The sequence below is a fragment of the Etheostoma spectabile genome, chromosome 1, assembly GCF_008692095.1.
Source record: "Etheostoma spectabile isolate EspeVRDwgs_2016 chromosome 1, UIUC_Espe_1.0, whole genome shotgun sequence".
In the NCBI taxonomy this organism is placed as follows: Eukaryota; Metazoa; Chordata; class Actinopteri; order Perciformes; family Percidae; genus Etheostoma; species Etheostoma spectabile.
The window spans coordinates 4037461-4056216 of record NC_045733.1 but is presented as its reverse complement, the minus strand read 5'-3'; the positions used below and the strand labels follow the sequence as shown (position 1 = coordinate 4056216).

At 38.4% G+C, this 18756-nt stretch overlaps 1 protein-coding gene across 1 annotated transcript in view; it reads right to left on the bottom strand.

The window, feature by feature from the left end:
- Nucleotides 1–18756, bottom strand: part of spon1a (spondin 1a) — a 71701-nt gene that overhangs the window by 28536 nt on the left and 24409 nt on the right. The window contains exon 6 of the mRNA XM_032508114.1: nucleotides 16073–16221. Coding sequence (XP_032364005.1) covers nucleotides 16073–16221 — 149 coding nt within the window. The remainder of the gene's footprint in view (nucleotides 1–16072; nucleotides 16222–18756) is intronic.

Genomic DNA, 18756 nt, shown 5'->3' with positions numbered 1-18756 from the left:
ATTTAATGTGTTTGCTCACTCAAACAAAACAGCTTACCTTGTGAAAAAAAAAAGATTATTGTAAAAACCTCCATGGAGTCATTTCAAGAACAGAGAACTGCTTGTTTCCATTAGAGAAGACACATCATGCAGTACAGATGACACTCTCTCATCTTGAAGGGAAAAGATTCCTATTGCATGAATAATTTCCATCTAGTCCTGACAAGCACAGTAAACTTTCATTTGCAATGCTTGATTTAGCATTTGTAATTCCCTGTTAGGCAAGAAACTGCATTTAAAATGAGCATTGTCACAAATAAGAAATGGTTAGGAACAGAGTCACAGTGTTAATATGGTTTAATATTGCTTGCTCCACTGACATTTGTAAGGGTTTAATACGAGTAGGTAAGAGAAGGCAGCCATACAAAATCTATGTGCCTTCACTCTGCAGAGTGAACAATCAAAAACTCAATTAACGTCCTTACATCTGCTAAGGGAAATCTGTTTTAAGCAATTAAATACAGCATTTTATTATGATAGTGATTTTAATTTGTTTGCAAAAACACTTCAGAGTGAGCGCCCAGATAGCTCAGTTGGTAGAGTGGGCACCCATATATAGAGGTTTACTCCTCGACGCAGCGGGCCAGGGTTCAACTCTGACCTGTTGCATGTCATTCCCTTTTTCTGCCCTTTCCTTTATTCAGCTGTCCTGTCAAATAAAGGCCTAAAATGCCCAAAATATCTTTAAAAAACAACAACACTACAGAGTTAGTATCACAGAATACCTGAAGATCAAAAACACAAACATTTCAATTAAGTCATGAGTACAGTTTTGGATGTAAGAGAGATTTCCCAAGCTGATCAGCAAGAGTTAAGTCAGGGGAAATCAAGGCATTTTTAAATCATCTGATATCAATATCCGCTACATAAAACACAAGAACACGGCAGTAAGTAAACTGCCAGTTAAAGAGAAATGTTTGCTTGTTGTTGGATGGACTGAACAAAAATAAAAAGAGCAATTAATGGTATTCATCAGTCATTTTACAGATAGAAAGAAACAGTGGAAGTGGAGTGGACAAATTGTGAGTGAAAAAAGTTGGTGGTTTATCTTGATTTACCAGTTCCTCGTATTTGCACCAAAAGTAGTCGATGGAAATGTCTCAGCAAAGACTTCAGAGGATTCTCAAGAAATGTTATGCAGATACAACAACACAATAGCTCACACAACCTCTACAGATTCAATATACCATGCTGGGGAGGCACTCAGAAGAAAGAACAAACTTATCAGAACTCTTTGGAATCAGAACCCACTATTGCCAGCAAAAGCGCAAACATTTGTTCCCAATATCACACAGCTCTCAGAACATCACACTGCATCTGTGGGGAAGGAAATCATTGCTAATCCATCTCGACCCTTCCACACTGATTACACCATCCTGCCCTCAGGCAGCCACTAGCAGCTTTTGCTGTTAAAAGAGCTGTTACATAACTTATTCCTACAAGTATCCACCTGCTAAACAGTGAAAAATCAATGGACTGATAAACAAATCAGACAAATTATTCAGACTTGTATGTTTTTCAACTGCACTTAAATGAAATATTGTTAAATGCCACAATGTTAATTTAGGAAAGCTGCTAAAGGTTTGTTTTTGGCTTGTCCATAGTTATCGCTAAGCAGGGACGGACTGGGGCTAAAACACAGCCATGGATCATCCGGCCATTCGCCCTAGAATGACACTAACCATGGTGTCCCAATACTATGCCACAATACTGTAACCTATCAAACAAGGTATTCACAGCAAGTAGCATGTCAAAACCATGGATGATAATTGGGATTGTGTTTGCGGTTTATGCCTTCAAAAAACAACAACAATGACATTACATCTGCATTGAAAATAAAATACAAATACTGAAATGTCACTGGCTATAGAAACTCCAAATTAGACAAACTTGTAAATATAAGAGTACAGAGTATTACTGAAAACACTTAAAGAGTTAAAGTATGTTACTTGCTGTACCTGAACATGGGGATTAGATATTATAGATATTACTAATACCAAAACTACACTGACAGCATTAGCTATTATATTCTATAACTTATAACTATATATAATATAATTTAAATTATGCTACCGACTCTTGCTTCTTTGCTCTAATTACACATTCAACTTAACTTAATTTTTAACGTCACTTACACCGCAATATTGTTTCTCTTATCATGGCAACCGCACTTTAAAATTCCTTTTGTTTGACGGCATTTTACTTACTCAGTCTACCATATTTTCATTGTCTATTTCTTGCCTGTATTTCTTGCCTTGTATTTCTTGCCTTGTATTTCTTTCGTGCTTACTTGTTTGTGTGTTATTGTTTTGTTTTTCTGTTTTTTGCTGTTGCTGCTATGCTGCTACTTGTAACGACAGAATTTCCCCGTCGTGGGATAAATAAAGTATAATCTAATCTAATCTAATCTATTCAAATATAATGTAAGAAAATGTAATGTTGGGGAAGTAAAAGTTTCTTGAGAAGGGCACTATTCTCAGCAACTCTGTCCATTATGAGGTCACTGTCAAGGGACATGAGGATGTCTCTCTCTGTGGCCATAACTACAAATCTTTCCAGGGGTTACTGAGAATCTCTGCTTAAATGATTCTTAATTCTAATTGACTGTAAATAGGCCCTATCAATTGTGTCTCTGAAGCCTTCACAAACAACCACCAGGTCTTTGCCAGTTCCACAATAGTAAACGCAAATCTGAAAGAAAGTGAAAGCTAGGATTTTAAACCTTTGCTTAAATTTGGTAAAATATTCAGCTCCCTTCCCTATTTGTTAGCATGTTTACAGTGGTCCTGGCACTTACCATCAACTCTTGCTGATGTGAAAATAACTCTGCTGTCTGTCCCTCATCATGTCCCTCTGTGAACATTTTGAATTTTGCTGCATTAGTCTCAAGGGACTTTGCCTTCTTTTCTTTAAATTTGTCTCTTAATACATCCATAAATCCTATCGACCTTTCTCCTTATGTTTTCTACTAGCCATTGTCACGTCTAATGATGTAAGCCTATAGAAAGGGTAAACCAGCGATTTAATTTCGCCCTGCAGTAGGCCTACTCTTCTTCCTCTGTTATATTTGTTTACATGTAGCACATAAGTGATTGTATTAGGACCCCCTGTTGTTGTTTGTTTATATCACTTTATTAGACTTTTTTGTGCCAACGGCCATTGGTTTGATGTTGGTTGGACTCTGTGGGCACATGTACAGTGTATGTGTGTGCGTGTGGGTGGAACATGATTGAAAGTGTGCATTTAGATTTTTAATTAATCAGCGTTAACAAGTTCCCTGGAATGCATCAGCTGTCCATAACATAAAACAGAGACTCTTCAGGGTTAAGTTTACATTAAACAGTTATGATGATTCTTGCTCTAGAAAACAAACGAGGTAGTGCAAATGACCATGTTTCCAATGAAAATGTTAGCAATTAGCATCTTTCATTGCTATAGCAGGAACACATCCACATTAAGCATTAACAGCTGGAGCTTCTGCCTTTTTCAGATCCCTTTGGAATATCAGCTGCAGCACATACTCATATAATCACCATGCTAAAAACATCATCAATGCTAATTACCATGCAAACACCTCTATCTCCATTTTTTCACCTCATTAATATGGTTGGCAATGCTTTCCTCTGAGTGCAGATCTATGCAGATCAAGATCAAGAAGTCATTATTATGCTTTGTTACAACTATAATGTATCAAAACCTACCAAGGAACATTGTGGCATAGAAACATCCAAACTGTAGTAGGAGAATGACTACTTCATGAATATTTATTTTATCTCTATAGTGGAATGTGAGATGCAGAACAAATTTAGCAGTTTTTGAACACAAATAATAAGCAACTTAAATACTCATTTATTATACTGTTGCTTAAATTTGTTGTCCGTAAGATTTGGCAGTGTGATGTAATTGCAGGCGTGCCTCCATGACCTCCATGTGAGTTGTTGACTGAATGAGATTGGCGCGATTCCTTCACATGCTCCAGTCCACACAGATAGCAGTTTAGTTTAAGATGAGCTAGGAGCTCATACATCGATTAAGATGCGAGCCCTGTGGGTATACACGCAGCGGTGGCGATGACAGAGGCAGCAGCTGGCTTACGTGCCTAACACGGTCAACAGTGGTAATGCAGCTATCAGAATTACTCACTGAGGCTATCAGGGAGGCACAAAATTCCCAGTACTGTTTACTGTGTTAGCATGTAGCTTTAGTAGTCAAATGGGTGGAGCAATTAGCCAGTGCACACCCAGCCCGGGTAAAATTAGTGCACTTAGCTGCGCAGAGGCGGGCATCTATGTAACTAATCTGACACAAACACCCTACTAGCCACTATGGCAATATGTGAAATAACCTTAGCTGAGTGGAGACCAACGAAGAGCAGGCAGCACCGCTTTCCCCTTATTCATCTTGTATGGCGTTCACATTGCTAACAATCTTTAGCTGACACAACATGGCTAACAACACATTAGCCCATGCAAAATGTGAAAAAATGTGAAAAGCGACCCTATGGAGAGAGGGTGGTACATTACATGGAAGACCGGATATAAGTTTTTTTGTTTATTTTTCTTTGGACTCAAAGTTGAAGTTTCCCTTCTCTGTCTGTTGATCCACCATTGTAAATCAGCCTTAATGAAATGTAGGCGCCCGGTCCGATTAATATACCACTTCTTTGCATCTTTCCTTGTTGGAAGTTCCCCATTTCCGAGTACAATAAAACGCAGCATAGCCAGCACTGTCAAGCTCCACCTGGGCAGACAGGGAGAGACAAAACCCTGCTGACGGACTTATAAAGCGTCACTAACGCACTTGCACTAGTGCATTTGAATTTAGGGTGCGAAAGTTGCCACAGACACTCAGTTCCTATTACTTGACAATGAAGCAAATACAAGCACTTTCATCAATTGGTCATATGCTCGATCACCATTGTTTTAACTAACTCTTTGATATTTAGGAACTTAACAGACAATTAACTAGATGAGAATCTTAAGGACAATAACTTTAACTGTGTTAGTATTTAGTGATAAAGATTCTGCTTAGCCTAAATAATACAGAATACATCATTCTGTAGGCTAACTGGCCAAACTACTCCCTAGGAGACCACAATTATGTGAAATTAAGAGCTGAGAGCCAAAGCCCCACTTGGTTTAAAAGAGCCTTTTTCCTGGGTTAGAGAGAACCTACTCTGATGTTGTAATCAAAGTTCTGCCCAGAAATATCTGATCTGTCTGTTCCAGCACATATTTTAAACTATTAATAGACATAAAAAATTGCTTCAAAATTCCAATGGGATACAGGCTGGCTGTTATCAGCACACAAGTAAAGGCTTACACAGCCTTCAGGTGTTAATTAAATCTCAACTGACATACTTATATCCTGCCCTGCAGAATAAATGGTAGAACAGATACTGCATAGGTGATGCCACTTCAGTCAGACTGATCTAGCTCAAAACAGAACAGGATAACATCCCGCAGGCTCATGAGAAAACGTAGTGACAAGAGAATCGTCTGTGCTTAAAGCAGATGAGTTTGTAAGTGCTGACTACTTCTCTAGAGAGCTGTGAATTGATTTGCTGACCATGGTTGTCCTCGGTTGCAATCTCTGAGCCTCACAGCGCAGTCTGGAAGCCTATAGTGCTGCCTGGCACACTCATTCATCAAGCAGCCTGAGCCATTATACAGGCAACTCCAGCAGACCTGGGCCTAGGGCTAGGGGATATTATTAGAGATGAATTGAGGTAACTGCCTTTGATGACCCAGTTCAGGCTGTCTGTCGCTCTCTAAGCTTTTCTTCCGTTTTGCTAACTTTCATTGTTACTCCCAGAATCATGGTCTGTAAGGGGGTCATTGGCCATTGAGGCTAGATGTACTGCACTGCAGAGTAAGGGATGATCCTGAAATTGCCCACCGCTGGTTAAAAAACCAATTTCTACCAACTTGGGTTGAGCCCTGAAGTTTCAAATTAAACCCATATTTATATATACGTCCTTGTTTTTATCCTACAAACAACATCAGAGATGTCTTATGCTTCCTTTTTAAAGTACTGTATCACACACGGCTATGCACCCAAAGACATAATTCAGTTCAAGTCACAAGAGACATTAACTCAGCATTACTTTCAAAGGGAAAAAAATAAAAAACAAATGCTAAAGGCAACACATTACTTTGCATAGATGCATGGTATGCAAGACTACAGAAACTGTCAGAGCTATATGTCTTTGCAGAATATACTATAATGTGTGTGTCCATTTTGCCCTAAAAGACAATACATATATAACCTAAATGTCTTATTTTCTTAGCTTTCTCTAAAAGCAGAGAAGAATCATATACCTCAGATTACTATTATTACTGGTTGGGTGCGCACACACAGAGAGAGAGGGAGACTAATGAACTGTTTAATGCATTTGAGGCAAAATAATGCAACATTAGAAATTAAAGTTGGTGCACTTACAGTTATGAAATAACCAATAACATGGAATTAGCAAACCTGTAGTGGTAAAGAAGCAGTGTTTTTGGATGATAAATCTGTGCCTTCCTCCAGACTCTTATCAAAAGATAGTATGGACAAATAACAGTTGACAATAGTGTTTACAATTGAAATGTTGGCTAGATAGCGTTTAAGCAAATATATTAAAACAATTATAATATCTAAACAAATCTTTAAAAAAACGTATTGCACACTTATTTAATTTCAGAAATATTTGAGTGGTTGTGCCTGAATGCACTACTGTGTCCTTTACTGTCAATCACATTCTGTCTCTTTCATCTGTTTGACCTATGCCTGGGAAGACAGACTCCATGTCCCCAAACTTCCAAATGATATGGAAATTGCAGTGAATGGAGGGCCTCAGAGCCATGGTTTCATTTAGAGAGGGACAGCATAACAGGTAGAGTCATTACTGGAAGCAGATTTTTGAGGCCACCTCATGAATAAAAGATCACAAAGATTTATAATGAGGGTTTATTGTATTTAGCTGGCCTTGATCTTATGAAGATCTTCAAAAAAAAGGAATGTCTCTATTCCATATCACAAAACCTTGTTCAGGAGAATCAGCACTTTAGCTTGCACAGGTTCTTTTGTGACCTCTAAATCTATCATCTTGAGTTGCCACTACAAAATCCTTTAGGGGTAGTGTTTGTGATGTAATGTGCTATGGACAAACCAGTTGTTGACCAACGTTAATGTGGAGAAAAGCACAGTGGCTACCGTTCCCGACAGATGGGATGAAAATGGAAAGAATGATAAATACTTTCTTTCGTTTTACCCAACCCGTTGATGAGATGAGTAGCGCATGAGAGGCATCATAAATATGTCTCGGTGTGTACCACTGTGTACCACCGTGTATGTCACTCAGGTCATTTTAATATCTGCTCCACGACAACCCTTTCTCTGACACTGTTTACCGACAACAAATTGTTTACTTACTTCTCTGTGTTTGCACAGTGTAGCAGTTTTGGCACCAACAGCAAATACACACAAACAGGCAGTGAGACATCAAGTTATTGTCACAAAAACAAAACCTCAAAATAAAATCCTACATATAAAAAGATAAACACATGAAACACCATAAGAGATGTAAATAATCGCCTAGATTAATAACTGATAAAGGCGTAAAGATTTCCCTTGGAGACTCCAGATACAAAGCTAACTCAAAACAACACAATGTTTAGCATAAATTAGAATTTTAATTTCCCTAAACTGTTTCATCTCACACTGTCAGGAACTGACAAATATTCAGAGAAAAGTTCTGGCATAGCTAAATATAAGACAAACAAGGCAAATGTCTAATCCTTAAATGCTATGACACACTAAAGGAGAGGGACTGGAACAGTGTTGGTTCTTCTCTCCTTCGCCTGCTACTAGTCTTTTATTCCACTCAGTTCTCTGGACACTGGAATGGTTTTTCAAAGCTGCCTCCGGCCAAGATGTCTAAGATTCCAGAATAATCCATCTTTTATCCCTGTGACTGTGTATGTAGCCCTGAGTCCGGAGCCAGCCAGCTGCACTAAGGACCGGTTAAGTCAACATTAAGGGCCGTGCACATACAACACACAAATGGAGGACACACGCAAACTAACCACAGACACAAACCATCTACCTTACAAACCTACATGGGAAGGTATTAATTATGACCTGTGTGACTCTTAATGATAAAGTAAAATGTTTATCTGACTTGTTTATGATGAGAAAAAAAAAGAACTCACTCATGCCCAAACAACATGCACATGCACACTCAGACACCCACATGCACATACACAAAGCCCATATGGGCTAACTCAACCCCACTGCATTTCAAAATGTGCTCGCCTCCGGCTGTACTGCTCAATTCCAGCAATCATAATAACAGTCCTGGGAACCAAGGCAGGCATTAAGGCTTTTGAAGAATATTTCTGCTGGGCTCATAAAACTGAATTGACGGGCCAAGGGAAAACTGCCAGCTAAAATTAAAGAATGACTCCCTCCTAAACTTGGGTATTTGCTTCTTCTTCTTTTTTTCTTCTTTGTCTTACAGAGATCTAAGAAGATATCCAGAAAACAAAATGTTCAGCAAACAAGGAGAAGCAGCCATGGGGGTTGGTGGTGAAGAGCTAGGGGTTTCCTGCATGCTCTTATCCCCACTGAGGTTTGGCATGGTGCACCATGGCTTGGCAAGGTTGGATGAGAGGTGGGGTCAAGACTCTACCCTTTGGGAGGCCCCTTCCTAGCTAATTGCTATCCCACTGTGGCAAACCTGACCTCATGCAGCAGCACACACACATAAATATACAGGAGAACTACGAAGACATGACAAATGGTATGTTGAGAGAAAAGAGAGTGAAGACGATAACAGAAAGAAAGAAAGGTAGAAAAAAGAGCCCATAGCTTATAGTGAATTATCTTTGAGATGAGTTTACATTTTCTACATAGCACTCTGCTTTGTCCAGAGTGTTGAAGTAGCATTTTGCATCCATTGTAAATATTTATCTAAATATTTAGTATTTGAAGACAAATATTTTCATGAATGTTTTGAAAGAGAAATTACAGCTAAACCAAAGAACTGCATTGAAAAAACAGTATTTTGCGTATAACAAAAACAGTTTAAACTGTTTGTGAAGTACCTAAAGTCAATACATGTTACCATTTTGGCATATTTTACAACACTTAGTCCATATACAAATTGAAAGATTATTACACATCTGGCAAAGATTCAGTACTTGAGAAGAAAAATCTGAACCACAATGTAACCTTAAAGCATTTAAACCCATAGCCCCTACACAGCTTGACCCCTTTTCAGCAGGCCACTTGAATTCAGCACAATGACATACTGTGATACTATATTGTCTTATAAACACATTTCTCCTATCATAATTATCCCAAATGCAATTGTCATAGGAATATTTTCTGAATGAGTTGCCATGACCTCAACCCTTTAATGGAAGATAAAAGGGATGGAATTTCATTGATGTATCATACATGCTTGCATGGTGCATGGACCGCCACATACTCTTTCATACAGTAGACCCAGGCACAAGATAATTAGTTGGACAATGAATGAATCAAATGTGGGGGTTGAAAGCCCAATTCTGAAAACATCTAAGTGAAGATCCATTTCATCTCTTGTTGTTTGATGAGAGATTGGCTCTCAAAACAGCATTACAAAACTTGAAGAAAACTGGGGAGAAAATAAAGACAAGAAAATAACTGGACCTAAATCTTTTAGTCTTCTCTAATCTGCTGGGCTTATACAGGTCTTATAGGAGGTGTGTGCAGGAGAAGAAAAGAAAGTTCACACAGGCTCATTATCAAAATGTCAACTCTTAGGTGTTTACGTAGTTAGGGGAGAGTGTGCTCTTGTAGTGTGTTTGAATTGTGCTCATGTCTTGTATTTCTTACTAAATTGCACACTCATTGGAATAAATGGAGTGAAAATTGTTTGTGTAGCACATAAACACACTTCTAAGCAATAACATCACCATTGCTTTCCAAAACATTGTGTTGGTGAAAGAGCACTATTGTTTAAACAATGAGAAGAATAAGCACTCTGAAAAAGCACTCTGGGATGCATTCCTCAGACAGGAATACAATAAAAATGAAACAGTAGACAGTAACAGTTTACTTTCACTTTATACTTCCCACAAAAGCCCTCAATCTCAGAATATCTATACAGTAGACAGTAGGGCTGGGAGGATATGATTTTGTCCAGATTTGATTCTTTCACAACACATAGGTGTTGATTCGATTTGTATTGCAATTTTCATTTATTGGGATTCTATAACTATTGCAATTCGGTAGTATTGAGTGTTGTGATTTTTGTTTCCTTCTTTAACAAAAACAAAAGTTGAACACTTTTAGAAACATTTCGAGACATTTCTAAAAACGAATTGTTTTCTAAAAGGAATGCACATCAAATGTCAGTCAGTCATTCTGACATTTATTTCATTTGTAAAGAAGTACATAATGTATTTTCTGCATTTTCTGAAAATGGAATGGAATTGGATATGATGAACGTCAGCACTACCTCATGAACAGAAAATGTTAGGGTGAATCCTTGGTAAAAATTAAACTAAAAAACATTGATTTTAGGGAAAAGAATCGGTTTTAAAAATCGTTGCAAAAAAAAAAAAATCACAACATATACAATTTTCGATTTGTTTTCCCCCCATCCATAGTAGACATGAGTGCTTTTCCCTGAGCATCTACAAAATATTTACATAATTTCCCGACATAAACTCTGATATGCATGTATTTTAACTGTTCAATGCTATAACAAGAGGTAATTAGAAGTGTGCCATAATAAACATGGTAAAAACTGATTTTTGTGCATTAAAAAAGGGCTGTAAAGTAACTCTCTGTACACAAAGAGAAACACACAAATACACCTGCGTATTCAGAGTCAAACACCCAAAGGAACCTGCATATCTATTATTCTCTACCCACACTTCTGACTGCAGGCCTCCCACTTACAGATGGCAGACCTTACAGTCCTGAAAAAGGACTAACAAAGAGCTAAAATTGTCTTCCATAATACCTGTTCTTTTGCTCATCATGCAAACTAAATGAGTCAGCTCTAAAGCTCCTTGCAGACTGTGAATGAGCGTTCATCAACCTGATAATTAATGTGTTCAATGTGTTGAATACGGATCAATTGGTATAACCGATTTACAAAAATGAATCATATAAATCTTGTTCAGCATTGACTTCTTACATTAAAAAAATAAATCTAGGGGAATGCCATGAGTCACCTGAATGATCCCTGAAAGTATCATCTGCACATGTACCTTGTAAAAATAAAAAGTTGTGACATGGACATGGTTCTGTATTCCCTGTCATTAATCTGTAATGTCTCTTTTTGGCTCAAGCCTGAGTTGCATTGTCGCTGCTCTGTAACCCAGCTGCAGAGCTCAAGATAATAAAGGATTCCGTAAGCGTCCGTACTGTGCAATAATGAAAAACGCCCCATGCTGCGAAGAATGAGAAAAAAGCTGAACTGAGGAAATAGAAGATTTCATAATCTGTCTGAGGCCTTGGCCCTGGTTGCTGGTCCATGGAGAGATTCTCATTAAACTTCTCATTAGTGACACACTGAGCTTCTGTACTGACTGAATGCATATACAAATCACCTCAAACATGAAAGGAGGGACAACAACAACAATGGACCAAGGCTGCATCCCTGTGCTGCTAAGTCCTCTGATAAGAGCATTTGTACCTGGCAAGTGAAACAGTATTGCACATCTGTTTACAGTCTAGAAATATGTAGAATGAATGAATGAAAAAGAATGGATGCCCTATTCAACTCTGTAACTCACATTCTCATGCACTAAACCTCAAGATATATCCCCACTTTAACATAATGCACTTACTATAAGAGGTGTACTCTAAGTACAAATTTGATCTGCCTCTCTGTTGAAAAGCTATCATAAATAAGATCAAAGTGCCTTCTCGTCCAGTGCAATGTAAAATGATGCTGTTCATTTCAATATATTAATTCTGAAAAGGGCAGTAATAGCCACACTTATAAGTTCAGTCTGTTTCAATATGATGAGTGACATGGTGTCATGATTGCTTGTGTGCAGTGCAGATGTGCTAAGGTTGTGTGGGTGAAGGCTTTTTAAAGAAGGCTCCAACATGCAATCATATATTTTATTACCAGCCGGTCATATAGTAAGGACTGAAATAGGTAGGCCAAGTATACTTGTATGGGCTAGAAATATTTAATTTAGCAAATTATGCAAAGCACATTCTTACTCCTTTAAATATGTAAAAACTGTCTTTTAAAAGGAAAATTCTAAGAACATACAAAATACTACCACTGCCATCTGTAGTTTTGCAGACAGGAACATGCACCATACATCCGATGAGCAGTAAAAGCATGACAGATGGAACAGCACACTTTTGTCCAAGCTCTGAAAGGGTGAAAAACTCAGAAATAAAATAAAGCCATGACACTCTGAATTTACATGAACAGGATAAAGAGGGCTCTGTCTCTTTGTGTGTGTGTGTGTGTGTGTGTGTGTGTGTGTGTGTGTGTGTGTGTGTGTGTGTGTTGTGTGTGTGTGTGTGTGTGTGTGTGTGGAGTGTGTGAGTGTATGGTGTGTGTATGTATGTGTGTGTGTGTGTATCTATGTGTGTGTGTGTGTGTGCATGTGTGTATGTGTGTGTGTGTGTGTGTGTGTGTGTGTGTGTGTGTGTGTGTGTGTGCGCGCGGGCGGTCTGACTGCATGCCTGCTTGGTTCTGCAAATGAAACTTTGTATGAACACTCTGATCAATGTACCCCTTGGCTGGAATGTGAAGCCTGGCTATGAATATCAATTTTAAATTCATCGCTAGTTGCTATCCCTGACGCCCCACCTGACACAAAAGAATCAGCTTTCTGTTTGTGTCAGCGTTTACCAAGAAGTGCTGCACGGCTTAAAAGAGGGAGTCTACTTTACCCAGCCTCCTTACTTCAAGGGCATGGACAGACTCTATGTGTTGTGTACACTAGTGGTAGTTGTCTCAGGCAACTTAAGACTATTTTAGCTTCCAGTTATCAAAGCTGCTGTGAACAACAACACCTAAGAACCCATATGTACAGTGGGGTTCAAAGGTTTGGGCACCCCAGGTAAAATTTTTATTAATGTGCATAAAGAAGCCTAGAAAAGATGGAAAAATCTCCAAAAGGCATCAAATGACAGATTAGACATTCGTATTATATGTCACAAAAAGTTAGATTTTATTTCCATCATTTACACTTTCAAAATAACACAAAACAAAAAAATGGCGTCTGGAAAAGTTTGGGCACCCTGCAGAGTTAATATCTTGTACTGCCCCCTTTGGCAAGTATCACAGCTTGGAAACGCTTCTTGTAGCCAGCCAAGAGTCTATCAATTCTTGTTTGAGGTATCTTCGCCCATTCTTCCTTCGAAAAGTCTTCCAGTTCTTTGAGATTTCTGTCACGCACTGCTCTTTTAAGGTGTATCCATAGATTTTCAATTATGTTGAGGTCAGGAGATTGTGAAGGCCATGGCAAATCCTTCAGTTTACGCCTCTTAATGTAATCCACAGTGGATTTTGAGGTGTGTTTAGGATCATTATCCATTTGTAGAAGCCAGCCTCTCTTTAACTTCATCTTTTTCACAGATGGCATCAAGTTAGCGTCCAAAATTTTCTGAAATTTTATCGGATCCATTTTTCCTTCTACTTGTGAAATTTTACCTGTGCCACTGGCTGCAATACAACCCCAACTCATAATTGATCCCCCCCCAAGCTTAACAGTTGGACAGAGGTTCTTTTCATTAAATTTTTGGCCCTTTCTTCTCAAAACGTACCTTTGCTCATTCTGGCCAAAAAGTTCTTTTTTAACCTCATCGGTCCACAGAACTTGTTTCCACAATGCATCAGGCTTGTCTATATGTTAATTTGCAAACTTCAAACGCAGATTTTTGTGGTGAGGACATAGAAGAGGTTTTCTTCTGATGACTCTTCCATGAAGACCATGTTTATACAAGTATCTCTTTATAGTGGAATGACAGTGACTACCAGGTCTTTCTGGATGGATCGTGCACTCAAACGTGGGTTTTTGACTTGCTTTTCTCACAATCCTGCGAGCTGTTCTGTCTGATATTTTCTTGGTCTTCCAGATCTTGCTTTAGCTTCTACTGTTCCTGATAACTGCCATTTCCTAACTACATTCCAAACAGAGGATATTGGCCACTGAAAACCCTTTGCTATCTTCTTATAGCCTTCTCCTGCTCTGTGAGCGTCAACTTTTTTCAGTTTCAGTTTTCTAGACAACTGCTTAGAAGAACCAATGGTGCTGATTGTTGGGGCAAGGTCAGATGAGTCTGGGCATTTAAAACCTTAAGATTGACATCACCTGGTCTGTCCAGACGAAGACTGAGAACAATCCATGACGCTGTCGGGTCTCAGCTTTCCAAAGGGGGCAGTACAAGGTATTAACTTTGCAGGGTGCCCAAACTTCTGGAGAAGCCATTTTTTTGTTTGTCTATTATTTTGAAAGTGTAAATGATGGGAATAAAATCTAACTTTTTGTGACATATTATATGAATGTCTAATCTGTCATTTGATGCCTTTTGGAGATTGTTCCATCTTTTCTTGGCTTCTTTATGCACAATTAATACATATTTTTACCTGGGGTGCCCAAACTTTTGAACCCCATTGTATGAAAGGGAAATTAAGATGACAAACACTAAGTGATATCACCTATTTACAGTACAGTCACACTGTATGTCCACTTACAAACACACAAAGGCGACAAACACACACATTAATGGCACTACTTAAGCCATGTACAGAGTTTTGAAAAAGGCTGATTTCTCATTGGCTTTGGCAGTAAGTGAAGAATACCATGAAGCTTGCTAGTGTCAGAATAATCAGGGTTTTTATAGACTGCCTGCATAATCATCACCCTCCATTCATGTGTCAGCCGGTCCACTTCAATATTGAGCAATTATTCTCGAAAACCACAGATGGCACCACGCCACACCTGGTGATGATATGATTGTGGGTGGTTAGGAAAAATTCCTAATTTCTTCCTTTTCAATCATTTCACCCTATCTGCTGATATGAAAAACGGCATATACTGTAGACTCAAACTGTTGTATATCCTGTACATAATTATTAACCCACTTATAAAAAGCAGAGGGTTGTCCTTCTTGGTTTACGTAAGTGATGTCTAGATAGGAATATATGGTTGATTGTGTGGCAAACAAAACTACATTACATCATAAATGACTGATACAACGGGTTTTGTTGTAGCACACTTACTGTAATGGTCATTTAAATCTAGTGCCACTTCGCTCTCACCTCTAGGCTCCAAGGAAACACTTCTCATGATCCAGGCCGAGAGATGAGAATAATACTAAAAAAAGGTTTGCTGTATTAGCAGTGGGAAGGCAGCAATGACAAAAACCCTATTGCTCACAGTATGCACTCATTATCGGCTGTGACACCAGGTCTTCAAAATTAGCCAGCAATAAGCACTCTGCAGGACCATCTGCTTTGCCAGCATGGGTTATACTAAGAGTGAGAGAGGCAGCAATGGAGAAGATGGAAAGAAGAAAGACATACCATGCTGTTTGTAAAAATAACAACGAGAAGAGAGGCCAAGGAACGAGAAAGAAGATAAAAAGTGGAGCACACAAAATATATAAAAATGTAATGTGTAAAAGTAAGGTGAAACCAGAGAATATACCCTTTGGACACAGTAGGGGAGATGTAACTCAACCAAGTAGGAATCAATGACTAGTTAACAACGAGTTGATAACAGACACAGCACCTCCTGAGCATTATAAGGGTCATGTCAAGCCCCAAAGTCTGATCAAAGATGAACTGATATGCAAGAATTGAATGCTGAGCCTTTTGGAGGTATGTATAATTGGCCTGCATGACCCACCAGAAATTAGGATTTCTTTTTAACCTTTTCTTTCAACATTAAAACTAGGTCCCCCTAGTCTATGCTGTATGTATCTTCATGTTTTTTTGATTTGTGGACTTTTTTTGTGATCCTTTACTTGGGTACTTCATACACATGTAACATTATTTCGTACTGGAGAATCTTACCTTTTGTCTGATCTCCTCCTCCATTTTGACAGGGGACCCCAGTTCAGCTATCTGTTTAATTCCATCACTAGCAAACCCACCATATTCCCAAAGCACATATTTCTCAGAGTGGGAGGCACCAATGATGGCTGACCAGTGGTTGGCACGACCTGGAGAATGGGACAGTAAAACATCTCATTAGTTTGACATTCCAAACAGTTATCCCTTAATCATTCAATTGACAAATTATGTTTGCCACTGTAGAAGCACAGCTCTAACGATGATCCATTAGTTGATTGGTACATTGTTTGGTCTCTCAATCACTGTTAAATGAGAGACCAAACACCTTATACTGCTTCATATTTATTGACAAACTGATTTGTTTCAGTCCAAAGTAATAATCCTAGCTGCTGCAAACCACCTACAGTATATTACTAAAATTGTATGCTCCCTCACAATCCTTCCATTCCTCCCTCTTCATCTCTCGCGCTCTGTGCAAAGGTGTATGACATATGGAAAAAAAGAATAGTAGAGCCCTATACCTGTAAGCATGCAGTAAAAATGCAGCAGTGCTACTATATAATGATCCATCAGAGGTGAACGCACAGGCCAAAGCAAACTTGAGCCTTGCACAATTAACTTGTGAAATCTAAAGCCCTTCGGCAACCTCCACTGTTGTGTAAAACATAATAGAACATGGAGTACAGCTGTAATTATAGTATAGATGTTTACGGGTCATTTTGGGGTATCCTTACTATCTAACTGGGCCCTCAACAGCATAGAAATATGGCAGGATAATATCATCTACCTAGTATGTTATTGTGTACATGGACTGAAATGACATCTAGCAACTGTACATCCCCCCGGAGAGAACAATGGTGATTTCACAGCCTCAATTTGCATAAAACGTTTGCTTGAGAACTGGTGGGTCTACCATGCATGGTTTTGAAAACATAAACTTCAGTTGCTTTTGACAACTACTCACCAAACTAAAAGATTGTTATTGTTTTCTTTAAATGACCAACTTTACCATCTGTCTGAATACTTTTCATACCCCTTTAATTGGTCAAGGTGAGGTTCACAGTAATTGGTCATAGGTCTGCCTCTCAATTTTATGCCCATTAACAGAGTCCTTACTCTGCAGTTCTGTAAGTCTGTAAAATAATCTAATCTCTGTGTTTGCAGTATCCCTGTAAAAGTACATTGTGGATACATAAACAGTTCTTTATGGGATGTTGCATGCATGGCTAATGTTAATGTGAAACCACTTTCAAATAAGATATTTACTTTTTCTACAAAATAATATTTTACTGAGATCTGGATGTACGCTTGTTCATGGTGATGGACTGGCTGCTGTTTAATAAGTCAGGTAGATTTAACCCCTTGGTGGCCAACACATTTTGCAGTTCATAGGAGACTGATATTTCTTTGCCTGTGGTCTTCTTACAGCTTGGCATGGCCTTGATTTACAATGTCATACTCTTGCACTAAATATATGCTTTGAGAAAATTATTATATTATCTGTAAAAAATAATTTTCACATGTTTACACATCCTTTAGTTTTGGATCTTAAATGGCATAAATTCCCTACGAACAAACCTCATTGGCAATTACAAGGATATGAAGGAGTATCTGACAAAACAATCTCCTTCGTCTTGCAGTGAACGTAATCAATAAGCATACTTCTTGCCCTTTCTTGTGTTTCTGATGTCTTAAATACTGTGTAAAACCTGGTTTACCTTTATGATTTTGTTAGCGTTTAGGTGAGTTTTGATTAATACAGAATTTGTACTCTCTTTAAATGGGCTTTTCTGAATCTTTCTGAACTTTTCTTTACTGCAAGTCTGCACAGAGCCTTCTAACCAGTGTCCTAGTTAAAGACTAATTATGACCATAATTTGGAATGACCTGGCTGCGGAACACAGACCAGCAATGTCAATATCATCTGTTAGGGCCTGATCTGAGTGTGTTCTTAGCAGCGAAAGGTGCCCTTTTCTTATTGCTGCCGGTGGGTTTGTTAAATGCTTTTGTGCTCCAGGTGCGTTACATTAATCTGCTTTGCAGTTGAAGCACCTTGAAAGCTCCAAACTGATACATGGTCCACTAAGGGAAAGTTAGCAGTGGCTGTTTCTGCTCAGGCTGTTAAAGAATATTTAAATACAGGATCAGGTTTAGAGTTCTGTTATTTTAATGCATGGTTTGTTTCTTCATTACCTAGTAATAGCTTATGCCATTAGTTTTAGTGCATGAGCTGAGTGATTGATAACAGATGTCTGTTGTTTTTTTTGCCAGCCATCAATAATAAAGTAAAGAATAAACTTTATTATCCCTAGATAAATTTGTGGTCAGTTGCAGAAAGAGAATTGCTGCGGAATGAGAATAATGAGGACAAATCTGGCAAACAGATTATTTATTTGGAGTGGCTGTGGTCTTTAGCTAGGACATTCATTTGAGGATAGTCTACAAAAACAAGGAGGTCTTATGAGGTTTATGTTTAGGTGAAAAAGAAGACGGGGTCAACAAGATTGACGTTTGTTTAAAGAGTTGGATTTATGTAGTAAAAAATAGAAATGGTTGGTGCCTTGCATGTTGCAAGGACCAGGATAAAAATAAAATATATATATATATATACATATTTTTTAGGGCATTTCTCCTTTCATCTTTCAAAAGGCCTATCAGTCTACGTATGGAAACAACATTACCTG